Here is a 22,955-nt window from a genome sequence, read left to right as displayed (position 1 = left end):
TGTGATGGCAACTTCAAACTTATTTCGTGGTAATTATTCACTTAAGCTCAACCCTTATTTCTGTACTCTCACTTAAAGCAAGAGAAAAGTACAGCATAGTTAATGTTGTTGCCAAGAAGCAATTCTTTTAATTAATTCCTTCCTTTGCATTCAATGCGGGAATATTCATGAAATGAGCCAAGAGAAGCATCTTTGAGAGCTTTTAGAGGGATTTTTTTTTAAAGGGCAAAAGGGAAGCTTTGGGGGTGGAAAATGTTTAACTTACCCTGAGACAGCCACTATTGTAAACCGCCGACTCTAGGGCGATGCGAGAGATGAAGACACCATCGGATCTATCAGCTCCATTGCCCTCACGGATGTAGAGACCAAGAGTCTGACCAGGTCGCTTAACAATCTCGACCAACTGTTGATTAAAGAGAATTTTTATCTTTAAGAAAAAGTAATTTTAATGATCTTAATACAATTTTAAAAGCTTTTAAAATCTTGAAATTTTCAAGACTTCTTTTAATTCAAATATAATCGGAATATTTGAAATTTTCGCGAAGTTTAACGTGAAAATTTCCAAGAAAATATAATTCTCAACCGAAATTTTTGAAATTACTCAAAGAAAGCTCTAAAACTATTCCTTTAACTGATTTTATCTGATTTAATAAAAATATAAAGCTTTAAAAGCTTTCTAAATACACATATTACAATGGGCAAATTTAGGTTAATTAGTTAACCAATATTTCACTCAATTTTGAAATTTTGTTTCTTGGAACTTTAAAGTCGAAAAATAGTGTTGGGAAATTTTAAGTCTAGAATTCCAGACAATTTTCTCAAAACTACGAATGAAGCTTTCTTTTAATTCGGATTTGTATATTATACTGTCATTAGTATGCTCGGAAAGTATTTTTTCTTGACTTTCTGAACATAAAAATGAAATAAAGTTTTTAATTTTGTTAAAGCTCAATCGGTAGGGTTAAAAAAAGAGCTTTTGAACTTTTTAAGCGTTCCAAGAACTTTATTTACGAATTGACTTCAGGTACTGGAAAATTTTGAAGTCAATAAGAAGTATATCCGAGTTATATGATATTTTGAGCTTTTTCTAAACCCTTAAGTGTCTTTTTTAACCCCGGTCTCCCCTAAATATTGAACAACCCAATATGTAGCTACAAAATATCAATTTATTGTAGGTATTCAGTTTTTTATACTTTTGAGCTTTTCAAACAAAATTGACTTTAATATTTGAAGTTTAATTTATCATTTGCATGCATTCATGAAAATATCAATGCTAAATAATTCCTAACTTGACTGCGCTGTTCTAATTATTGTTTTGTTCGATATCATAAAACAAATATGACACGAATTGCAATGAATTAACGCAAACAAAATGCTTTCCAATCGCACCAAAAAGCTCTCTCTGTGTATCAACAACATATTATTAGTTGAAAAGTCAAAAGAGCAATGATTTATTTATGAATTAATAATGAGCTTTTAAAGCTCTCTTGCTTGAAAGCTTCCTTATTATTTTTTTCCATAAAAGCCAAAAAGCTTTTGTGGGATCTAAAAGTAAAGGTAGATAGGTACACCATAATCTCCCCCATGAAGGTTATTCATTTATTTAAACATCCCATAATATCAAATAAACCAAAATGAAATAGGGCAACCCCTCTCTGTGTGTTTTGGGCGGGGAGGAAAGCGGGGGTGAAATTAGGATCATTACAAAAACCACGGTCCTAATTTGTAATTTCACTTAACAATTTCCACCTTGTGCCGAGGCGGTCTCTGAACTTCCTGATGCGAGTATCTTAATTATTGACTTTAGGGGTTTGTTTACTTTGCAAAATTGATTTACAACCTTGGTGGGAAGTAGCAATTTCACGGGGTTGGAAAAAGCACCCAAAACTTTCTCCCCCATGCCCCTTTCACCTCTCCCCTGCCCATCTAATTGATCCCCTTTTACCTGAACTGTATGCCGAGCATCACCCTTTGTCATTAGTTTCTGCGCCGCCTCAACCGCTTGCCGCCCACCGATGCATCGTGGCTCCAAAATTCGCACAATCATTTCACCCCTCCTCTCGACCGACTGAAAAGGAAAAAAAATCAAAGAAAATTCCACCATGAAAACCAAAGAATTTTTGGAATTGAAGCACTGAAAATGATTAAATTTCATTCCAATGCGCATGAGTTTATCTACACGGAAAAACTGCCAAAGAGCCTTTTGTTCTTTTGACTCCCAACCTCTGACACAAATTGAGGCCCATTGAGGAATGCGATATATATTGCGAAGTCACTGTGAATTGAGTTCTGCTGTCAATATATTGGAGAAATCTAATCTTCGATATTATTAACATTATTTGTCACTTCACATTTTGAATGCTTCTGCCGACAAGAAGTTTGTGTGTGTGTGATCTTTAAGTCACCTCCCTCAAACCACCCTTTGCGAGGACTTTATTGCTTCAATTTGGTAGCAAATGATAAATTCTTGGCATGAATGCCGCATACTTTCAACACTCACGCGGGGGAGGAGTTTTAAGAATTTTCCAGTGAGTAGACAAACCATCATTCACTGGGAATTGTGAATTAATTGAACCTCAAACCACCATATAGACGTGCAATGACCCCCAACCCCACGTAAAAGCTCCCTCGTTGAAGAATTTCTAATAACATTTGCATGAAGCCTCCCAGCAGACTGGGCGGAAAAGGCTAGTTTCTGGTATAAATGCGAAAAATCACGTTCCATGGAAGCTGTGGAATCTTTCATGTCTCTCCTCAATGTAATTCTTAGCCGATGTGGCATGCATATTGCCTAACAGGGAGCTTCTTTCACACAATGAGAGCATTCTTTGGCGTAAACTTAACACAAAGGGCGTGACACTGCAACAAGGCCTAAAATTAACCCCATATCGAAATAGAGGTCATCCTACTATATATAATTTTGGATTATACCAGATATAGGAATTGCAGAAAGCCATTGACTTAAATTCAATCAACATAATACACCATCTTCTGCCTCAAAAAAGGTCCAAAAACAAACCCAAGACCATTCTCAATTATTGGAATCTTGGGGATGTTTTCAATAAAATGCCTTTCAGTAGATACAGGGTGACCAAAAGGGTGTGAGAAAGTATCCCACATATTGTCACGACTTGCCAATTTATCCCAATCGTCATCACCATCCGTTTGATTTGTCCCACTTCCTTGCAACACATATTGTCTCCACACATTCAGGAAATATATATTGAATCCTCCGATGGCCCTTGACATGAGCACATAAGCTACCGAAGACGGAAACACTGGAATAATTAATAAAGGTATCAAATGGAAAAGGTCAACATTCTTACAGTGAATACACACGCAAGAATTTCCTACCAATGCCCCTCTGGGGATTGTGCTATGTGTACCCCCAGAAGTCCTTATACGCATAGTTAACCAGCAATTTCATAGCAATTTCTCAGCAATTGAAGGTCTTACCACAAAAGTTAAAGCCCAAATAGCAATATTATTTATTCATACAATTATATATCAACTCCACAATGCTTAAGTTCTTCCTTTTTTATACTAAGGATCTCTTGTAGTACAGAAAAAAAAAACAGAGAGAGAGAGAGGGGCTGTGTGTTTATGTTTCTTGTGGCAAAATATAGAATGAAATTAATAACAATAATATTCCAAAATAAGCTCAGCTGAGCATCTAAACAAATAGCTTTAGTATTGAATTCATTTTTCACGTTTGCAAAATAATTTTTCTTGGTATTATTTTTCCAGGAAATCAAGAATTTTCTTTACGATATCTGGCATAAATAGCATTTCATTTTCAAGTAAAATATTTCACGTTAAGTGGTGCAGCCAGAATAGGCGTTAGGAGCTTCTAAACAGTTTAGAAAGGTCAAGCTTTTTTCATAAGATGTAAAAAAAAAACGTTAAAATCTGCTAATTCTTGTTAACAAAAGAACGCCCCTTTAAATAAATTTAAGCTTGAATTTAAACTTGAATTTTCAATGATCACTCAACATACAAAATATGCCAAAAACTATCAAATATAAATCAGATATATAAACAACACAAAGACGATTCATCGAACCCATTGACCCCAAAAAAATCAGTTGGATTTGAAAATCTGGGTTGATATGAATAATTAAAAAAAAAATACATAAATTAAGTCTGAGAGACTTTGAATACCGTTCATTATTTGAATGTTTAATTTTGCATTTTGCATTTGTATAAATTCCACTCTTCAGGTAAGGTTGCACTGATCTTGACACACGCTTCAGTCGAGACTTGGAAACTCAATAGATCAGTTCAAAAGACAATTTTGTAGGAAGAAAAGTGAAAATAATTTAAAATTTAAAAATTTTTAAGTGAAAATGGCAACAGAAGTTTATTTCACATTCCTCGATTATTTCTTCTTCGCGATAGTTTTCATTGTATCAATTGGCATTATATTGTATTTTGCTTTTCGTTCAAATTTGCAACAATCAGTTGATGAATACATTTTGGGAGGAAGGAAATTGGGCACCCTCCCAGTGACCTTTTCCCTCCTAGCCACATGCATTACGGGATCAACCACAATAGGGCAGAGCATGGAAGTTTATGCATATGGGCTACATAATGTAATGTTCATCATTGTAATGATTATGTGGGGACTTTTAATACCCTTCGTGTTCCTCCCTGTTTTCTACGATCTCAAAATTATGTCCAGCTTCACATATTTGGAGCTTCGCTTTGACAAAAGTGTTAAACACATGGCGAGTGCACTATATGTAATCACGGGATTTTTAGTCATCCCCCTAACGATTTATGTGCCCGCTCTGTCTTTTCAAGAAGTATCCGGAATTAATCTCTATGTAATTTCCATCGTGTCCGGAGGATTATGCATATGGTACACGGCTATTGGAGGCTTCAAAGTTGTTGTGTGGACTGATGTCTTCCAATTCATCTTGATGATGTTTTCCACCGTTGTAATCTTTGTGGTTGGACTTGTGAGCATTGGTGGTTTCCAGAATGTCTGGGAAGCTCTAGAGAGAGGCGGAAGGACAACGATTTTCAAGTATATCCTTTAAATTATTTTTCAAGAAAAATTCTTAAAGATTTTCAACTTTCAGGACAGACTTAAACCTCGAGACAAGAGGCTCAATGTGGGCTTATTTATTCAGCAATGTCTTCATGGTTGTTTACTCTTACGGCTTAAATCAGAATAATATGCAACGATATCTCTCACTTTCAAGTTACAAAATGGTCAAACAATCATGCTATTTACATGTATTTTTTAGCATTTTATTTTTTATTTTACAAATAACCATTGGTGCTGTAATCTATGCAACTTACGAGGAGTGTGATCCACTAAAAGCTGGAATTGTTAAAAGGATAGATCAGCTCTTCCCGCATTTTGTCCAGGAGAAAGCTTCCCTATTTCCGGGATTTAATGGAATTTTCATTGCGGGAGTTTTCTCAGCAGGATTGTCTACAACATCAACACTTCTAAATACAATGAGTGGAACAATCTACGTGGATTTTCTTAGCGAAAGAATGAAGGGTGCTTCAGAAAGAACTGCAAGTAGGATCATGAAAATCATTGTTGCAGTAATCGGAATTATAGGGATCAGTTTGATCTTCCTAATCGAACATCTTGGAACAATTTTTGCCATAACAATCCAATGCTTATCTATCTCAACTGTTGGAGTATTCGGACTCTTTTGCAGTGGAATGATCTTTAAGAACATAAATAGCAAGGTAAGGACAAAGCGTGAAGCATAAACTTTTCATAATTCTTTATTTAATAAAAATTATTTTAGGGAGCAAAGTGTGGCGCAATCATTGCTATGCTAGCTGTTGGAGTTTTAATCATTGGAGGTGTCCAGAAAAACCCTGATCCTGTCCTTCCTCTTCGAACTGATGGATGTGACTTCCTGAATTCAACCATAAGTCTCGTTGAATTTTTACCCCAAAACGAGGATCTTAACGAAAACCTTCCATGGATTTTCCGGATTAATTTTCAATTTTTCTGCATAATAGGATTGATTATTAACATAGTTGTGGGTAGTATTGTGAGCTTATTAACTGGTGGCAATACAGTGAAAGATCAGAGACTTTTACTGAAATTTCTTAGAAAGGATATAGCTGAAGTTCCACAAGAAACTCTTCTAGATGGTAAAAAATAAGAAGAATTCTTCTCGACAAAGATTTTGTATACTTTTTGTCTGTTTCATTGAAAAAATTTGATTTCATATCAGTTAATTTAAAGCTTCGATTATAATATTTTAATACAAATGATGACATTGAATTAAATGTAAATTAACATTCTTCTTAAATAATTTCTTATTATCGCATCTTTGTCACTAAAATGTAATTCGCATTAACATAAGTTAATTTATGCTCTTAAATTAAAGTTTTGAATAAAATATTTTGTCATTAAATGCATTTGTTATTTAATTAAATTATTTTAATTTTTAATAAATTTTATTCAATACGTCATGTAACTGCTCAATTGCTTCTGAAACTGAATAAACGGAATAAAGTGAAGTTCAAGGTATTCAGCATGATTTTAAAAATACTATGTATTAACAAATCCATAAATATCTTTTATAATTACTATGACGTCAGTTGTAAGTGAAAAGGTGCAAAACGATTGATTTAAAAACTATTTATACGACATAAATGGAAGAAAAATATTGAAATAATTTGAATTGAGTGATATCTTTCAAAAATTTAATTGAATAATATTTCTCTAATAATAATAATTTATGGAGCAACGTATAAGATGAAGAAAACAATAAATTCTTAGAAATGAGAATTATGCAAATTCCAGAATATCGTAACGTTATATCAGAATAAGAAATCCAGTGAAACTATTTTCTCATAAATTACCCACAAAGTGAATCTGCTTCAGAATTGTGTGTCACCCAGAGAAATTTTTAGTTGTCTGCAGAAGTTGATTTTTTGTATATAAAAGTGAAGAGTATATAAAATCAATTTCCTGTTGGAATGTCCAAAAATTTAGCATCAGACAGTCTCATATGATAAAAATGCAAATAACTGGAAACTTCTTATGTTGTGTTTTTGTATACCTCAATACCATGATGTTGAAGATGTTCCAGCTACGTAAGCAAATTTCGGATGCTTTTAGTTGTGACTTGGTGGGTGAAGAGATAAGTTCGGTTTAATATCAATCCAAAAACTTTATAAATTAATAGTTTTTTTTTAGTTAAAATGGCAAAAGAAGTTCATTTCACATTCCTGGATTACATCTTCTTCGCGATAGTGTTCGTTGTATCAAGTGTGATTGGTTTGTACTTTGCCTTTCGAACGAAAAAGCAACAATCAGTGGATGAATATTTCTTCGGGGGAAAGAAACTTGGCGTGCTCCCTGTAGCATTTTCGCTTCTAGCAACATGCATTACTGGATCGTCTACCATAGGACAGAGCATGGAGATCTATGCTTATGGATTACATAATGTTATGTTCATCATTGTATCTCTCATGTGGGGACTTTTAGCAACTTTTGTCTTCCTACCGGTTTTCTTTGAACTCCAGCTCTTGTCTAGTTTTACATATTTGGAGCTTCGTTTCGACAAAAGTGTTAAACACATGGCGAGTGCTCTCTATGTGATAACCGGACTATTCCTCATCCCCCTAACTATCTATGTACCAGCACTATCCTTCCAAGAAGTATCTGGAATTGATCTCTATGTGATTTGCATTGTCTCCGGAGGACTCTGCATCTGGTATACGGCTATTGGAGGCTTCAAAGCCGTGGTTTGGACTGATGTCTTTCAATTCATTTTGATGATATTTTCAACATTTGTAATCTTTGTTGTTGGACTTGTGAGCATTGGAGGATTTCGAAATGTCTGGGATGCGTTAGAGCGTGGCGAAAGGACAACGATTTTCAAGTAAGTCCTTTAAAATTCTTTAATTAATTTCTTGAACAAAGAGTAGAATTTTTTCAGGACTGATTTCAATCCTGAGATAAGAGGATCATTGTGGGCTTACCTATTCAGTAATGTCTTCATGGTAATGTACAACTTTAGCCTTAGTCAAAGCGGTATTCAGCGGTACCTCTCTGTCCCTACATTTAAGAAAGCTAAGCAAGCTCTTTGGATACAAATCTTTTGTTGTGAGGCCGTACTATTAATGCAATATACCATTGGCGCTGTTATCTATGCAACTTATGAAGATTGTGACCCACTAAAAGCTGGGATTGTTAAGAAGATAGATCAGCTCTTCCCGCATTTTGTCCAGGAGAAAGCTTCCCTATTTCCGGGATTCAATGGAATTTTCATTGCGGGAGTTTTCTCAGCAGGATTATCTACAACATCAACGCTTCTAAACACAATGAGCGGTACGATATACATGGATTTCTTAAGCTCTAGATTGAAGGATGTTTCAAGCAGAACTGCAAATAGGATCATGAAGATCATTGTTGTAATTGTCGGAGTTATAGGGATTGGTTTGATCTTCTTGATAGAACATCTTGGAACAATCTTCGCCATCACAATTCAATGCTTTACAATTTCAACTGTTGGAGTATTTGGACTCTTTTGCAATGGAATGATCTTCAAGAACATTAACAGCAAGGTAAGGATTTAAGTTTGAAGTAAAAACTTTTCAGATCAATAAATTTTCTTTTTATAATTTCAGGGAGCAAAGTGTGGTGTAATCATTGCTATGCTGGCTGTTGGAATTTTAATCATCGGAGGTCTAAGGAAAAATCCGGATCCTGTTCTTCCTCTTCGAACTGATGGATGTGACTTCCTGAATTCAACATCAAGCCTTATTACTTCTTCATGGAATAATTCAATGGAAACAAAACTAAGTCCGAATAATGAAGATCTTCCATGGATTTTTCGGATTAATTTTCAATTTTACTGCATAATAGGACTGGTAATTAACGCAGTTGTAGGTAGTATTGTTAGCTTACTAACAGGAGGCAATACAGTGAAAGATCAGAAACTCTTTGTGAAATTTCTACGAAAGAACGTTCCAATTGACCCTAAAGAAATTCTCCTATCTCCTCAGACATAAACTTTGCGATTAAATTTGATAAAAATAAACCAACAAAATTATTCGTCAAAAATCAGATAATAATCGCACGGAAGAGAAGTATTTGTTCTCTAAGCTTTGCGCTAAACTAAGGAAAATTATGTTGTCTCTGCTGAATTTATTGTATTTTTCACAATGAGCCCAAAAGACAATTTCTTCGCGACGTCCTGTGTGGCATGCAAATGCTGCGTGTGTATTCAACAACTGCTAGTAGTAATTTCAAAAGCAAATTCATAAAATTACTCCTCCTTTTTGGAAGGAAGACATCGTAATGAAAAAGATATGTTTGTTTCAACATTAAATTTTCATGATTGTTATTCTGGTGCTTTCAATTCCATCCGAAAAAAAAAGTTGAGAGAAATGAGGCTCCCTCGAAGAAGTTAAATTCCCGGAGCGTAGTGAAATATTCATGCGGTGAAAGGGATTGCCGAAGACACACCGGAAGAGATTCATAAAAGTATTACAAACATTTTTCTTTTCCAAACGCTTAAGGGTTAATTCGAGGGGAAGAAAATGGAAAATGAAGAATGAGTTGGATTAAATTTAATGCACAAAAAAAACAACTCCCTGTGCATTTTGAGCCTAAAACACTTGTGCGCTTTCTCATGATAAAAGTTTTTGGTCTTTCATCGACACACTGTGGTTTGGTTGTGGTGTCTTTTTGATATTCAAAAATTATTTAATAAAATATTTTATATAGAATAAATACCCTACATGTTATTTTATTCATAAAAATAAGAGAGAAAAATCTTCAAAAAGTCCATTTTGCTTGTAAAGCACAATCAAAGAGCTTTTGCTGCCTTGTTAAAATTTTATTTGTGTAGAAAATTTGTAGAAAAGCACCTGAATCAGCTCATAATGTGTTGGATAAAATTTTGCTTGGCATAATAAATAATTTCATGTGAAAATGCAGAAGCTGGTGATGTGGAGGTAAAATGGAGAAAATCTCCTTTGAAATTTAATCTGTGGAAAAGCTCTGCATTTTCTATTTAAATTCACTTTACTCTATCGCTCTTGTATGCCAAAAAACCCACAGACTTTTCCACCCCATCCCATCCCAAACACCGTGTTCTCCCGGAAATTTTGGTTGTGTGGAGATGTAAAAAGGGGGTGGAGACACGGCGAAGTATCTACCTCTAAAGGTAAATATGTTTTGTTGTGGTGAAAAACCGCAGGAACTTTCAGTTAAGGTACTTAATGTCCCATAATAGGTACTCAGCATCTCTCGTATAGAAAAAGAAATTTGACAATCTTATATGCTCGCACATATACAGTCATACCCCGCATAATCAAGTCGAGGTTATACTCTTCTCACCCATTAATTTTAATGCGTAAGAAGAGTATAACCTCGACTTGATTATGCGGGGTATGACTGTACCTATCTTTTCCCATGTAAATAACATGGTCCGCATGTTATTTACTCTTCACAGCGTAATTGAGAGCGAATGCCATGTAGAGGGATTTTGTACCATCCACCTACCCCCTCGCAAACTCCACCATACTACACCTCTTGTGACGGTGAAGTATTCTCGCATATGAAGGCAGATTTTGTATCAAGATAAATTCCATGATGGCAAGAAAAATAACTTTGAGAGCTCCCACTCTTTTGCCATTGATGGTCACTCATGGAAAATCTCTCTCATCACCCATAGAGTTGCCTTTTAGGAGAAGAAGACGAAGACGAAAAAAAACAGTGAAGAATTTGAGGAATTTGTCTCTCACACCCAATTTAGGGATATCTCAGGGACATCGGTGATTTGTATCCCTCCACAGAGTGGGTCGTAAGTGAGCAAAAATTGAGGATTCACCATGGAAAAATCTGTCTCAAATTCACCCACTGTACCTATTTTAAATGCATAGCAGCGTAGGGAAATATGCGGTAATATCTTGGACCCATCTTACAGAAAGTCTTTTCCCTACCCTTAATCCCCTTACTTTACACCCACCGCAATGTAGAATCATTCAATAGCGTGGAATATTCACGCGATAAATTGGGAAATATGCTGTGAGAATAGAAAAATTTAAAAGATTTTTATTACATGAATGGCAACGAGCTATGTAGGTGAAATCGATGAAAGAGACGTAGTCAGGGAAGGTGTTCGGGTGTCTAATCATCCTGCAAAAGCTTGGAAGTTCAGGCTTTTTCTTAGTCGTTTCAACCAAATTATTTTTGTGCTGAAAATTACATTATAAATATTATTATTGGAATTTTCAAGTGTCTGAAAAAAAAACACAAAAAACCGAATAGAAACCTTTAAAAGAAACGACATATATAGAAATAATACATCATACGTTAGATAAGAAACGTCAGATGTCAAAACGAACGTTATGTAAATAAATTAAACATCAAATGTCAAAGTTAGAAAACAAACGTCAAATATTAAAAAGGAATATCAAACGTTTGTAAAGAAGTATGAGACTGTTATGTTAGATATTAAAAGAAATGTTAAATATTTAAAATTAAAATTAAACGTCAAAACCTTTTAAAAAACTTTCAAAGATTTATTTAAAAAAAAACTTTCTATACTTTCTAGCTATGTCTACTTTCTAGAATTTCCTATTTCCTACAAAAACCGGAAATATATTATCCCAATTGAATATCTTTTATCTTGTCCAGAATGTAGCGACTCTATCTCACTTATTTTTGCCAGATTTTAGCATTTTTTTTAATTAATCTTAATTATAGGGTAGATTCTGATAAAAATCTTTTCTTTTCTTTTCTAACAATTTAAAAGTTTGTTGTAAGATTTTGACACATGAAATTTTTAAATCATTCTGTTGTCGTTCAATGAAAGAAAAACAAATAATAAATTGTTCCAAAAAACAGACAGAGAGAACTTAAAGAGCCATAGAAAAGTAATTTTCTTTCAGAAACCCGTTTAAAGAAAGAAATAAAATGTTAAAATATTGGGCCCTATTCAGCGACCAAGAAACCCTTGAAATCTTTGAATTTTGTACTGAAATTTCAAGATTTCAAGCGAATTTCAAGGGTTTCTTGGTCGCTGAATAAGGCCCATTATAAGGAAAGAAAAGAAAAGATTTGTATCAGAATCTACCCTTATTTCACGAATTTTTACAAATTCTACATAATTTATGCTATTTACTACAAAGTAGTAGTATTTAGTATTTACTAGATTAAATTTCCAGTCAAAAAGGGAGAAAAGGGATAAATTCAAAAGGATCCAAGAACAAAATTCAAAATTGCATATACATTCAACGCGAAAATGTGAGCAAATATTGAACACGCCATGAATACTGAAACGTTTGTAGCGCATAGAGAGCCACATACCACAAGGATAAAATGCACCTTCTTGCGAAGCCAAAGTGAAAGGGATCCATGGGAATTTATTAAGAAAAACGAGACTTCCGAGAGATCCTTTTGATTGAAAGTTCAAAGAGTTTTTTTTTGCTGAAGCAAAGGTACACACCGGAAAGGTAAGAATTGAATAAAGTCATATCCCATAAAGATTCCTGAAAGAAATATCTATAAATGTTGGAATTTAATAAGGCAACCCACAAGACAAGCCCTTACATTTAATTCAATATCTTTCCAAAGGAGATTTTATTATTATTTCTTAAAGGGTATAAAGTACAATGAAATCCAAAATGAAATTGTGCATCAAAAGGTAAAGTAATATTTTATTGTTCGTTTATATAGGGATTTAAATTGAAACCATCCCAGGATAAGAAATCAATGCTGGAAATGCAGTTTACGCTCAATGGAAGCTTCCTCAGTTGGTTCACTCACCCCCTATTGTATTGTTGGGCATTATATTGCTATATTATTAAAGTTGAAGGTATTTTATTCACCACAAAAGGGTCAAATGGTAAAATTAAACACCGTGAAGAGGTTTAAGTGGAACTCACATAACAATACCGATAATAACTTAGCTTTATTGCATAGAAATAAGTGATGTGCGTGGTGTGAGGAACCTAAAGGGGAGGCGAAGAATGGCACAAAGTCCCTGAATCTGCAGCACTTGTGTGTACATTTGAGGAAGGGGTGGTGTGGGTGGTTGGATGAAAATGATAAATAACACCCCATTTTGTCGATAAGTGTACAAATATAGGGCGTACGAGGGCTCATGTATTCACATACAGTGCTCTATGTACCAGAAGGCTCACACCGTACAATAACTTCGCCCTCCCCACCCCATATATGTATGATTTGGGGGTGGAAAAGGCAAAAAGGAATTTTCTCTTATTTGCCAACAGCTCAAGGGTGGCGTATGGTGGAAGGAGAAAAAAATAAATAAATTGTGATGGGAGGAAAATCACGATGACACAAAGTTTCCTATGTAGCACCCAAAAGTTATGTTGAGGAAGCTTTTCGAATATAACTGTAAGCTTTCCTTTTATCAGCTTTTCTTTCAATCAGAGATAGCGCAAAATTTATATAGACGCACTGAATACCTATAATGAGCTTTGTGTTGACTTGCTCAAATAGAAAGATAAATACTCCGCAAGTTGAGTTTTTGTCAATGAACCAGAAAAGCTCGAGAAGCTTTTCGAAAGTAACCGCAAAACTTTATTGTTTAGTTTGCAAATTTTCATATCAAAGTTTATGTGTGACCATGCTAGTGTTATATTCCATATAATCCATATAATAGCACAATTCAATTATTTTTGTAGATAAGGAAGTAAGCACATGTTAATATCTGGACTATGATATGATGGGTAAGTACTTAAGTTTTTATTATAATAAATAATAAAATTTTATAATAAAATAAAATTTTTTGTAGATTTTTAATTTATTCTTCGGCCATGCCACAGTAGTTCATACTTATAATGCGTATTATACTGTATCCTCAGTCGCTTAGTTGAGATTGAACCAGCAAGTTCCAAATATTTGTGCCTTAAAGAAGGGAGTTAAAAACGTATAAAAATGTTCTTTAGTGTTCAGTTTTCAATTCTTGATTACTTTTACTTCGCGATTGTGTTTCTTGTATCAATCGCAATTGGGCTGTACTTTGCCTTTCGTTCAAAGGCACAAAAATCAATTGATGAGTACTTTTTTGGAGGAAAAAAGCTAGGTGTTGTGCCTGTAGCGTTTTCACTTTTAGCCACCTCACTCTCGGGCTCATCTACAATAGGACAGAGTATAGAGGTTTATGGATACGGATTACATAATTTTATGTACATTGTGATCGCACCGCTGTGGGGGCTCCTATTTGCCTTCATCTTTCTTCCTATTTTCTATGATCTTCAACTTAAGACTAGCTTTACTTATTTAGAGCTTCGTTTTGACAAAAGTATTAAACACCTTGCGAGTGCTCTCTATGTAATCACAGGACTTTTGGTCATCCCTCTAACTATCTATGTGCCTGCCCTATCATTCCAAAAGGTATCTGGAATTAATCTCTATGTGATTTGCATTGTCTCTGGAGGACTCTGCATATGGTATACGGCTATTGGAGGCTTCAGAGCTGTGGTGTGGACTGATGTCTTTCAATTCAGTCTAATGATATTATCTACAGCTGTAATATTTGTCATTGGACTTATAAATATCGAAGGATTCCGAAATGTCTGGGATGCCTTGCAACGTGGACGCAGATTAAATGTCTTAAAGTTAGTTTTTCATTATATTCTTCAATTTATCCAGAAATAAGAGATACAAAGTTTTATATTTTTTCAGAACTGATATAAATCTTGAGACAAGAGGATCGCTGTGGTCGTATTTATTTAGCACAACATTCACTGCAATGTACAACAAGTGTTTAACACAAAGTGGCATTCAGCGTTTCCTTTCGCTCCCATCTCTCAAAGAAGCTAAAAAAGCTTTATGGCTAAAAATCTTTTTGTACTGCGTACTTTTATTAATGCAATTAGTCATTGGGGCTACCATTTACGCAACTTACGAGAATTGTGACCCATTTAAAGCTGGAATTGTTAAGAAAATTGATCAAGTTTTCCCACACTATGTTCAGGAGAAAGCTTCCCTATTTCCGGGATTTAATGGAATCTTCATTGCTGGAATTTACTCAGCGGGACTATCTACAACATCAACGTTTTTAAACACAATGAGTGGAACGATATATATGGATTTTCTGAGCAATAGATTAAAGGATGCTTCAGACAAGACTGCAAATAGGATCATGAAAACCCTTGTTGCAGTTATTGGAATTGTAGGGATTGGTTTGATCTTTCTGATTGAACGTTTAGGAACAATTTTCGTCATAACTGTTGTTCTTTTTACTATCCCCGCTGTTGGAATATTCGGTCTCTTCTGTAGTGGAATGATCTTCAAGAACATTAACAGCAAGGTAAGGATTTAAGTTTGAAGTAAAAACTTTTCAGATCAATAAATTTTCTTTTTATAATTTCAGGGAGCAAAGTGTGGTGTAATCATTGCTATGCTAGCTGTTGGAATTTTAATAATCGGTGGTCTAAGGAAAAATCCGGATTCTTTTCTACCTCTTCGAACTGATGGATGTGACTTCCTGAATTCAACATCAAGCCTTATTACTTCTTCATGGAGTAATTCAATGGAAACAAAACTAAGTCCGAATAATGAAGATCTTCCATGGATTTTCCGGATTAATTTTCAATTTTTCTGTATAATAGGACTGGTAGTTAACGCAGTTGTAGGTAGTATTGTTAGCTTACTAACAGGAGGCAATACAGTTAAAGATCAAAGACTTTTAGTGAGTTTTATTAGGAAAAAAGTTCCTAGAGAAACTCTTCTGAGGTGAAAATTCAATTTATTTTTGAGACGAAAAAATCTTTTTCTGGGGAGGCTCTAACGTCTTAATTTAAACATTGATTCGTATATAAACCGTATACAATATAGTATACTTAAGTTTTTTATCATAAATTGCAATAACTAGAATTTTTGTAGAATAACTACATTATATAGTCATAAAGTTTTTTGTACTATGTATGTCAGAACTTTATAATAAAATGCATATAATACTTTATTCTCAGTCGCTTAGTCGAGACTGAAACAGTAAGTTTAAAATATATTTGTGTCTCAAAAGAAATTCAAAGAAAAATGTTCTCTTCAGTTCAGTTTTCAATTCTTGATTACTTTTACTTCGCGATTGTGTTTCTAGTATCAATCGCAATTGGGCTATACTTTGCGTTTCGTTCGAAGGTGCAAAAATCTGTTGATGAGTACTTTTTTGGAGGAAAAAAGTTAGGTGTTGTGCCTGTGACCTTCTCCCTTCTAGCAACATCCCTTTCGGGATCATCTACCATAGGGCAGAGCATAGAGGTTTATGGATACGGATTACATAATTTTATGTTCATTGTGATAGCACCATTGTGGGGACTCTTAGTTGCCTATATGTTCTTGCCTGTTTTCTATGAACTCAAGCTTAAGTCTAGCTTTACTTATTTGGAGCTTCGTTTTGACAAGAGCGTCAAACACCTGGCGAGTGCGCTCTATGTAATCACGAGTTTTTTGTTCATCCCTCTAACTATCTATATACCATCACTGTCTTTCCAAGAAGTATCCGGAATTAATCTCTATGTAATTTGCATTGTCTCCGGAGGACTCTGTATCTGGTATACGGCTATTGGAGGCTTCAAAGCTGTAGTGTGGACTGATGTCTTTCAATTCAGTCTAATAATGCTTTCAGCAATTGTAATATTTATCGTTGGACTTATAAATATTGGAGGATTTCAAAATATCTGGAATGCTTTACAGCGTGGAGGAAGGTTAAATATGTTTCAGTAAGTACGTTAATATGTTTTACAATTAATCCAGGTGTAAGACAATAGTTTATTTTTTTCTTTTCAGAACTGATATAAATCTTGAGAGAAGAGAATCATTGTGGGCTTACTTATTTAGTACTTTATTTGCTGTTTTGTACAACAAGTGTTTAACACAAAGTGGAATTCAACGTTTTCTCTCACTGACGTCACTCAAAGAAGCTAAAAATGCTTTATGGCTCAAAGTCTTTTTATATTGCGTAATTTTGTTAATGCAACTAGTGATTGGGGCTACCATTTATGCAACCTATGAAGATTGTGATCCACTGAGAGCTGGTATTGTTAAGAAAATGGATCAAGTTTTCCCCCATTTTGTCCAGGAAAAAGCTTCCCTGTTTCCGGGATTTAATGGAATTTTCATTGCGGGAGTTTTCTCAGCAGGATTGTCTACAACATCAACACTTCTAAATACAATGAGTGGAACAATCTACGTGGATTTTCTTAGCGAAAGAATGAAGGGTTCTTCAGAAAGAACTGCAAGTAGGATCATGAAAATCATTGTTGCAGTAATCGGAATTTTAGGGATTGGCTTCATCTTTCTAATCGAACGTTCAGGAACAATCTTTGTCATAAGTGGAACCTTATTTACTATCCCCACTGTTGGAGTATTCGGACTCTTCTGTAGTGGAATGATCTTTAAGAACATAAACAGCAAGGTAAGAATTAAGCTTGAAGCATAAACTTTTCATTATTCTTTTTTTTAATAAACATGATTTTTAGGGAGCAAAGTGTGGTGTAATCATTGCTATGCTAGCTGTTGGAATTTTAATAATCGGAGGTCTAAGGAAAAATCCGGATCCTTTTCTTCCTCTTCGAACTGATGGATGTGACTTCCTGAATTCAACATCAAGCCTTATTACTTCTTCATGGAGTAATTCAACAGAAGTAAAACTAAATCCAAATAACGAAGATCTTCCATGGATTTTCCGGATTAATTTTCAATTTTTCTGTATAATAGGATTGGTAATTAATGCAGTTGTAGGAAGTTTAATTAGCCTACTAACAGGAGGCAATACAGTTAAAGATCAAAGACTTTTAGTGAGTTTTATTAGGAAGAAAGTTTCTAGAGAAACTCTTCTGAGGTGAAAATTCAATTTATTTTTGAGACAAAAAAATCATTTTCTGGTTAGGCTCTAACGTCTTAATTTAATCATTGATTTGTATACAAACCCTTATAAAAATTATAATAAATTTAAAGTTACTTAAAAATTTATTTTCTCTTCGTTTTAATGCATTGGAAAATGCACTGAAGCACGACAACTCTTTTTGTTTTCCTCCCACAAACCCCCCACATTTTCTATTTTTCTTCGTTCGTTTAAATGTACAAGCACGTGTTATTTAGTTAGTTTGGTTTCTTGGAGAATTAGTGGTTCATGAATAGAGCTTACGGCAAAGCTCTTTGGTGAGGACAATGCAAGAAATGTTTTTGGGGACAAAGAAAACATTTTCAGTGTGTGAGTCAGTAAATTCTGTGATCCCATCCTCCGCCCCCACGAATGAGCATTTAGTGGAATACAAGAAACATTTAATACGTTTAAGAAGAGATATCATCTCTCTGGGAATTCTGTGTGTGAACAAACTTATAAAAGCTCACAGACATGGCATGTTTGAAAAGAATTAAACAATCTCTCTGTCTATACTGTGTGCCGTGCATGCGATGGGTGGTTTGAGGGCTCAAGTAGTTTTAAGGGTGAAGGAAATTATCGCAATATTTTATAGTCAACGAAGGGCTTGCACCTGAGTCAGTGACATTTTTTCGGCACACTATAGGTGAGAATTTGTGGAAATTGCACCTCAAAATGCGCCAGAGGAGTACGTGGGGGATTAATGGGCAAAATTGAAGGGAGATTTTACTCACCTCGAGTGCGGCCGCTGTGCTCGGGTCGTGGTCATTCTCCACAGCTTCAATTTGCCGGAAAATCTCTGAACTGATGCCAGAGACCTTCCGGAAGTCACCCTGCAGAAGCACGGGCTCCTTGACGCCCTGTCGCTGCTGCGAGATGATATTCGCTTGGTTGCTTGGCATTGGTCCAGGTGGAGCTCGACCCGGACTAGCAGTGAGATCAGGCACAGATCTTCCATTTTCCTACAAAGAAAAATCACAAAATATAAAATTAATATTTTCACAATAAATCTTCTCGCGTGCATTATAAATCTCTGCATAACAAACTTTTCATCATCCACCCACCCACATCCATCTTTCTAACTAAATAATGGCATTTCAATGAAGATTTTCTTTAATCCCTTTTCATTTTGGTTGTATGAAATATCTCGGGAAATTTCTTACAGGACTCACCCACCCCCCAGAGAAACCCCTTTTAGAACACTGAAGCAAATCCATTTGCTTTTCAGTTGTCCATATTTAAATTATTATTACACCCACCCACCCCCCATGAAGAGGGTGATGCAAAGAAAATCCCAGAAGCTCAAGATGAATTTATTTTACTTTGCGGGAGAGGGTGGGGGTGACACTCTTCATACAACCAAGCATCATCCCCTAGAGGAGAAAATTCTTAGTGTTGTTGCATCTCAGTGTGGAATTATTTTTCGTCGTTTAATTAAAGTTAAAAACCACCCCCATCCACCCCATTGAAAACACTTTCAATTTGAGAATTTCCACCCGCAATTTTATGGAGAATTATTCAGTTATGTACTTTGGTGCAGTCACACACACAGGAAAGGGTTTAGTGGCCATTTTGATGATAACAGGATGTGCAAATGTATTCAACTGAAATGTATTCAACTGAACAGCATGAATAATATTTAATGTGAAAATTTACACGTTTATAAATAAATAGTGATACACTGTAAAATGAGTATTGTGGATAAATTTTGGATAATTGAATAATTCGATCACATTTAATTACTTTTTTGTGTGATATGTAACGATTAAAGGTATTTCTTTTCAATTAATTTTTTAGTCATTTTTGTTAAATTTAATTAAATTCCCTCTGAATTACATAAACTGGAAAAATATTCACCTTGTGGCGACTATAATGCGAATGAAAAATGGGAAAAAAATAATAATTTTTATATAATTATTTTCGCTTTTACCAGAGGACGGTTAACAAGTTTATGAAAGCTCAGAATTCCATTTGAACTTCCGCCACACCGGGGATTCACAGCAAAAACTCCACGCTTTAATACTTCGCCAGAGTGCCACAGGAGGAAGTTTTTCTAATGAGCACCACGTTGTCTCCCGAAACTTGTCTCAAAAAGACAGTACTTTGTGAATATTTTCATCATTCCTAATTAGAGAATCCTGCCTGTGATGTCTCAGTGCGTACGTGGGGCGGGGGGTCATGTTGACTTCTCATCTTTTATTTGTATGCGTATACACCAAAAGCTCCCCTAAAAGTTAAAAGTACGCGTAATCGCTTCTTTGGGGCCGCTTCTGTGGCTGTGGGTGCACACGGGGTGTGGGGGAGGGTCGAACCAGCAGAAAAAAAAGACATACCGAAAATTCGCCAACAATATCGCAACGTTATATACACCGAATGTGCGTGTATAAATAGAGGGACAGAGAATATTTTGATTAAACAGAAAACGGGCCATTGGTGGAAGATCATGGCGGGATGGGGGCGGTGGGTGGTATCAAACGCTAATGGGGGAGCTTATGAAAGCGACCCACGCATCATTTTGACTTCCGGCTCTGAACACTGAATTTCCCACCTGGCTTTTTGCAAATACACACACACACGGCCCCTGATACGTAGCACCATAAATATTGTATGGGCTAACTGATAAAAAAGATTCTCGTGGTTTTCGCTCAAGCAAACACGCCATTCAACCATATACAAATTGTTTTTACATACCCCAAAAAATTATGCAATCACCTAGAAGCTAAAAAAAAAAAGCCAAAAATTCTCCAAAAACACACATAAACCACAAATTCCATTCAGAAAAAAAACCTTTTGAATTCTTCTCACAGTCTTTGGGAAAAATTCCTCATTTTTCCTGGCATTTTCCCTTGATTTTCCGGATCTTTCACCCACTCTTCCTCCCCCCTCCATTTTCCACGAATGCTCCAGAGAGGGTGTGGAACTTTAACAAAAAAAAATGGAAGTAAAAAAATTCTAACAGAGCAATTTCCGTGCTTTTCCTCCCCACATTCATACACACACAAAAAAATCCTAAGATAACTTCCCCAATCTTTCTTTTCTTGTGCGAATGAGATGAGCAAAAAAGAGCAAAAGAAAAAAAAAGAGTTGATTGTGCGATATGAAAATGAATTTGTGCTTTTTAATATGATTTATACACACAGGGATAATTTATGTGAAATTTATTCTTTAGAGAATGAATCCCCAGAAAATTCAAACAGAGACCGTGTTTTTGTGCTATTCTAGCAACAAGTCCGGAAACTCAGATGGAATAGCAAATTTTCCACCATACAAATTCTACAACACCTACCTACCCTACCTTACCCACTGTGGTGTGAAGAATTTTAAGGAGATATCTTTGTCATAAAAAAGAAAGATTCCTCTCTAAGGCCTTTTGTTGGAATAAAATGAATTTTCTATTATTTTCCATAAACTTTATTTCCTTTTGCATTTTTTATTCTTTCACGAATTCTTGGGGATTTTTTTTGTGGAAAAACGTTGAGACTTTTGCTCTTGCTTTTAACATTAAAATCTCCTTTCATTCTGAAGGAAAATTTATGAATTGATTTCAGAAAATTTAAGTTTAGTGTATATAGCTTTGGTTTAGCTTAAAAAGCTTTAGCCAAGGGGATGGTATAACCTCTTTTTCTGTGAAGAAAAGTCACTTTTTGTTGAACAAAATGTATGAGGAATTCTCGAATCTCGATCAATCTCGACCGATTCCCGAGAAACACTTCAACTTTTTTTTTATATTAATAAGTTATTTCGATAATGAGATAGGCATCAATCGAAAACTAATTAAATGTACTTTCGATTGCAAGTGGAATTGTGTAAATTGATCCCTTCTTTTGATCGGAAGAAACCGCTGCGTCACGAAAAGTACTGATTTCTCGGGGTTGGGCATCCGCCTGGCTTTAGCCTAGCTCAAAACAAACTTAAGCCTAACTTAAAACTCAAACCTAGTTTAGGAAAACTAAGTCCTGACATGAAATTCTTAAATCTAACTTTTAAAAAAAATTAAATCTGATTTAGGAAAACATTGCCTGACTTGTTAAACTTAAGCCAGATTTATTAGTGAATTTCACGTAAATGTACATAACAACATACATAGCTATACAGGTATATAATGTAGGTATGTATAAAGAAAATATTTCATTGGAATTTCCCTCAAAAAAAAAAGCTCTGTGTGAATTATATCCAAAGAATATACATACATATACCTACATAACGATAGAATGTTAGCCGTGAAATTCATGCATGAACAACCGAGGATTCAATGCATGTGTGATATGAGAAAAGGGGTTGCGTACATTTTTCCGTGTGAACGGATTTTGAAACCATTTGCGACGATGTGTTTGTCAACACAAATTTTCAGTGCACTCAAAAATTTAATTGAGTGATAAATTTAATTCGTTCTCGAGTGAATTGAGTGGCGATGACGTTGAGTGGTCCATTTCCACCACAACGGACGCAATCCCCGTGTACCCTCCTGCAGAAGCATACGCTATGTATGAGGAGTGAATTGAGGGGTTGTCAAATTGTGTCAACAGCTTGGACTGATGGACCCATCTCCTACTTGGACAAATATGGAATTCCTTTTAATTGACTACGGAGGAGGATGGAGGAAATGTGCGACGAGGGTGGGAGTGTGTGTGTGTACGGAAAAGTTATCCGCAGACTCCCGAAAGCTCACCAATCTACCCTCAAATGGTTTCCTCTGTGGGATTCAATTTCTGCAAATGTTGACTCCATCTTATTTATCTTTTTTTCTCCGTACAACCAACTTCCATTGCGCTCCGTCATGTCGATCCCACCCCCCGTTGGTAAGTGCCAGAACCACCTCTGTGTGCGCCCCGTGTCGAGTTAATTACGAGAAGTAATTCAATTAAAGTATTTTAGAAAACCTCAACCTTCTTTGACAGATTTCAGAGAAAAGCATCGTGCGTTGATGCTCGAGGCAACTTTATGCTGTAGAGGAGGATCAATAAAATGCTGCCATTTGCTACATATTATTTGTAGAATTTTCACCAATAATTCACCACAACTTTGTTGATTCATACACAAGTTTGTTAATCAAATATTAAATTGAGACATAATATACTCTCTCTCTTTAACTCTGAA

At 35.2% G+C, this 22,955-nt stretch overlaps 1 protein-coding gene across 8 annotated transcripts in view; it reads right to left on the bottom strand.

Annotated features, from left to right (window-relative positions):
• The window catches only part of LOC129787298 (rho GTPase-activating protein 100F), a 65,613-nt gene that overhangs the window by 24,253 nt on the left and 18,405 nt on the right, over nt 1-22,955 (bottom strand). For all 8 annotated transcript variants that reach the window (XM_055822759.1, XM_055822763.1, XM_055822760.1 and 5 more), the window contains exons 3-5: nt 18,593-18,820; nt 1,946-2,068; nt 266-403 (exon numbers count right to left, since the gene is read on the bottom strand). In XM_055822759.1, coding sequence (XP_055678734.1) covers nt 266-403; nt 1,946-2,068; nt 18,593-18,820 — 489 coding nt within the window. The remainder of the gene's footprint in view (nt 1-265; nt 404-1,945; nt 2,069-18,592; nt 18,821-22,955) is intronic.

This window comes from Lutzomyia longipalpis, chromosome 1, assembly GCF_024334085.1.
Source record: "Lutzomyia longipalpis isolate SR_M1_2022 chromosome 1, ASM2433408v1".
Lineage (NCBI taxonomy): Eukaryota > Metazoa > Arthropoda > Insecta > Diptera > Psychodidae > Lutzomyia > Lutzomyia longipalpis.
This window is presented reverse-complemented; position numbering and strand designations above follow the sequence as displayed.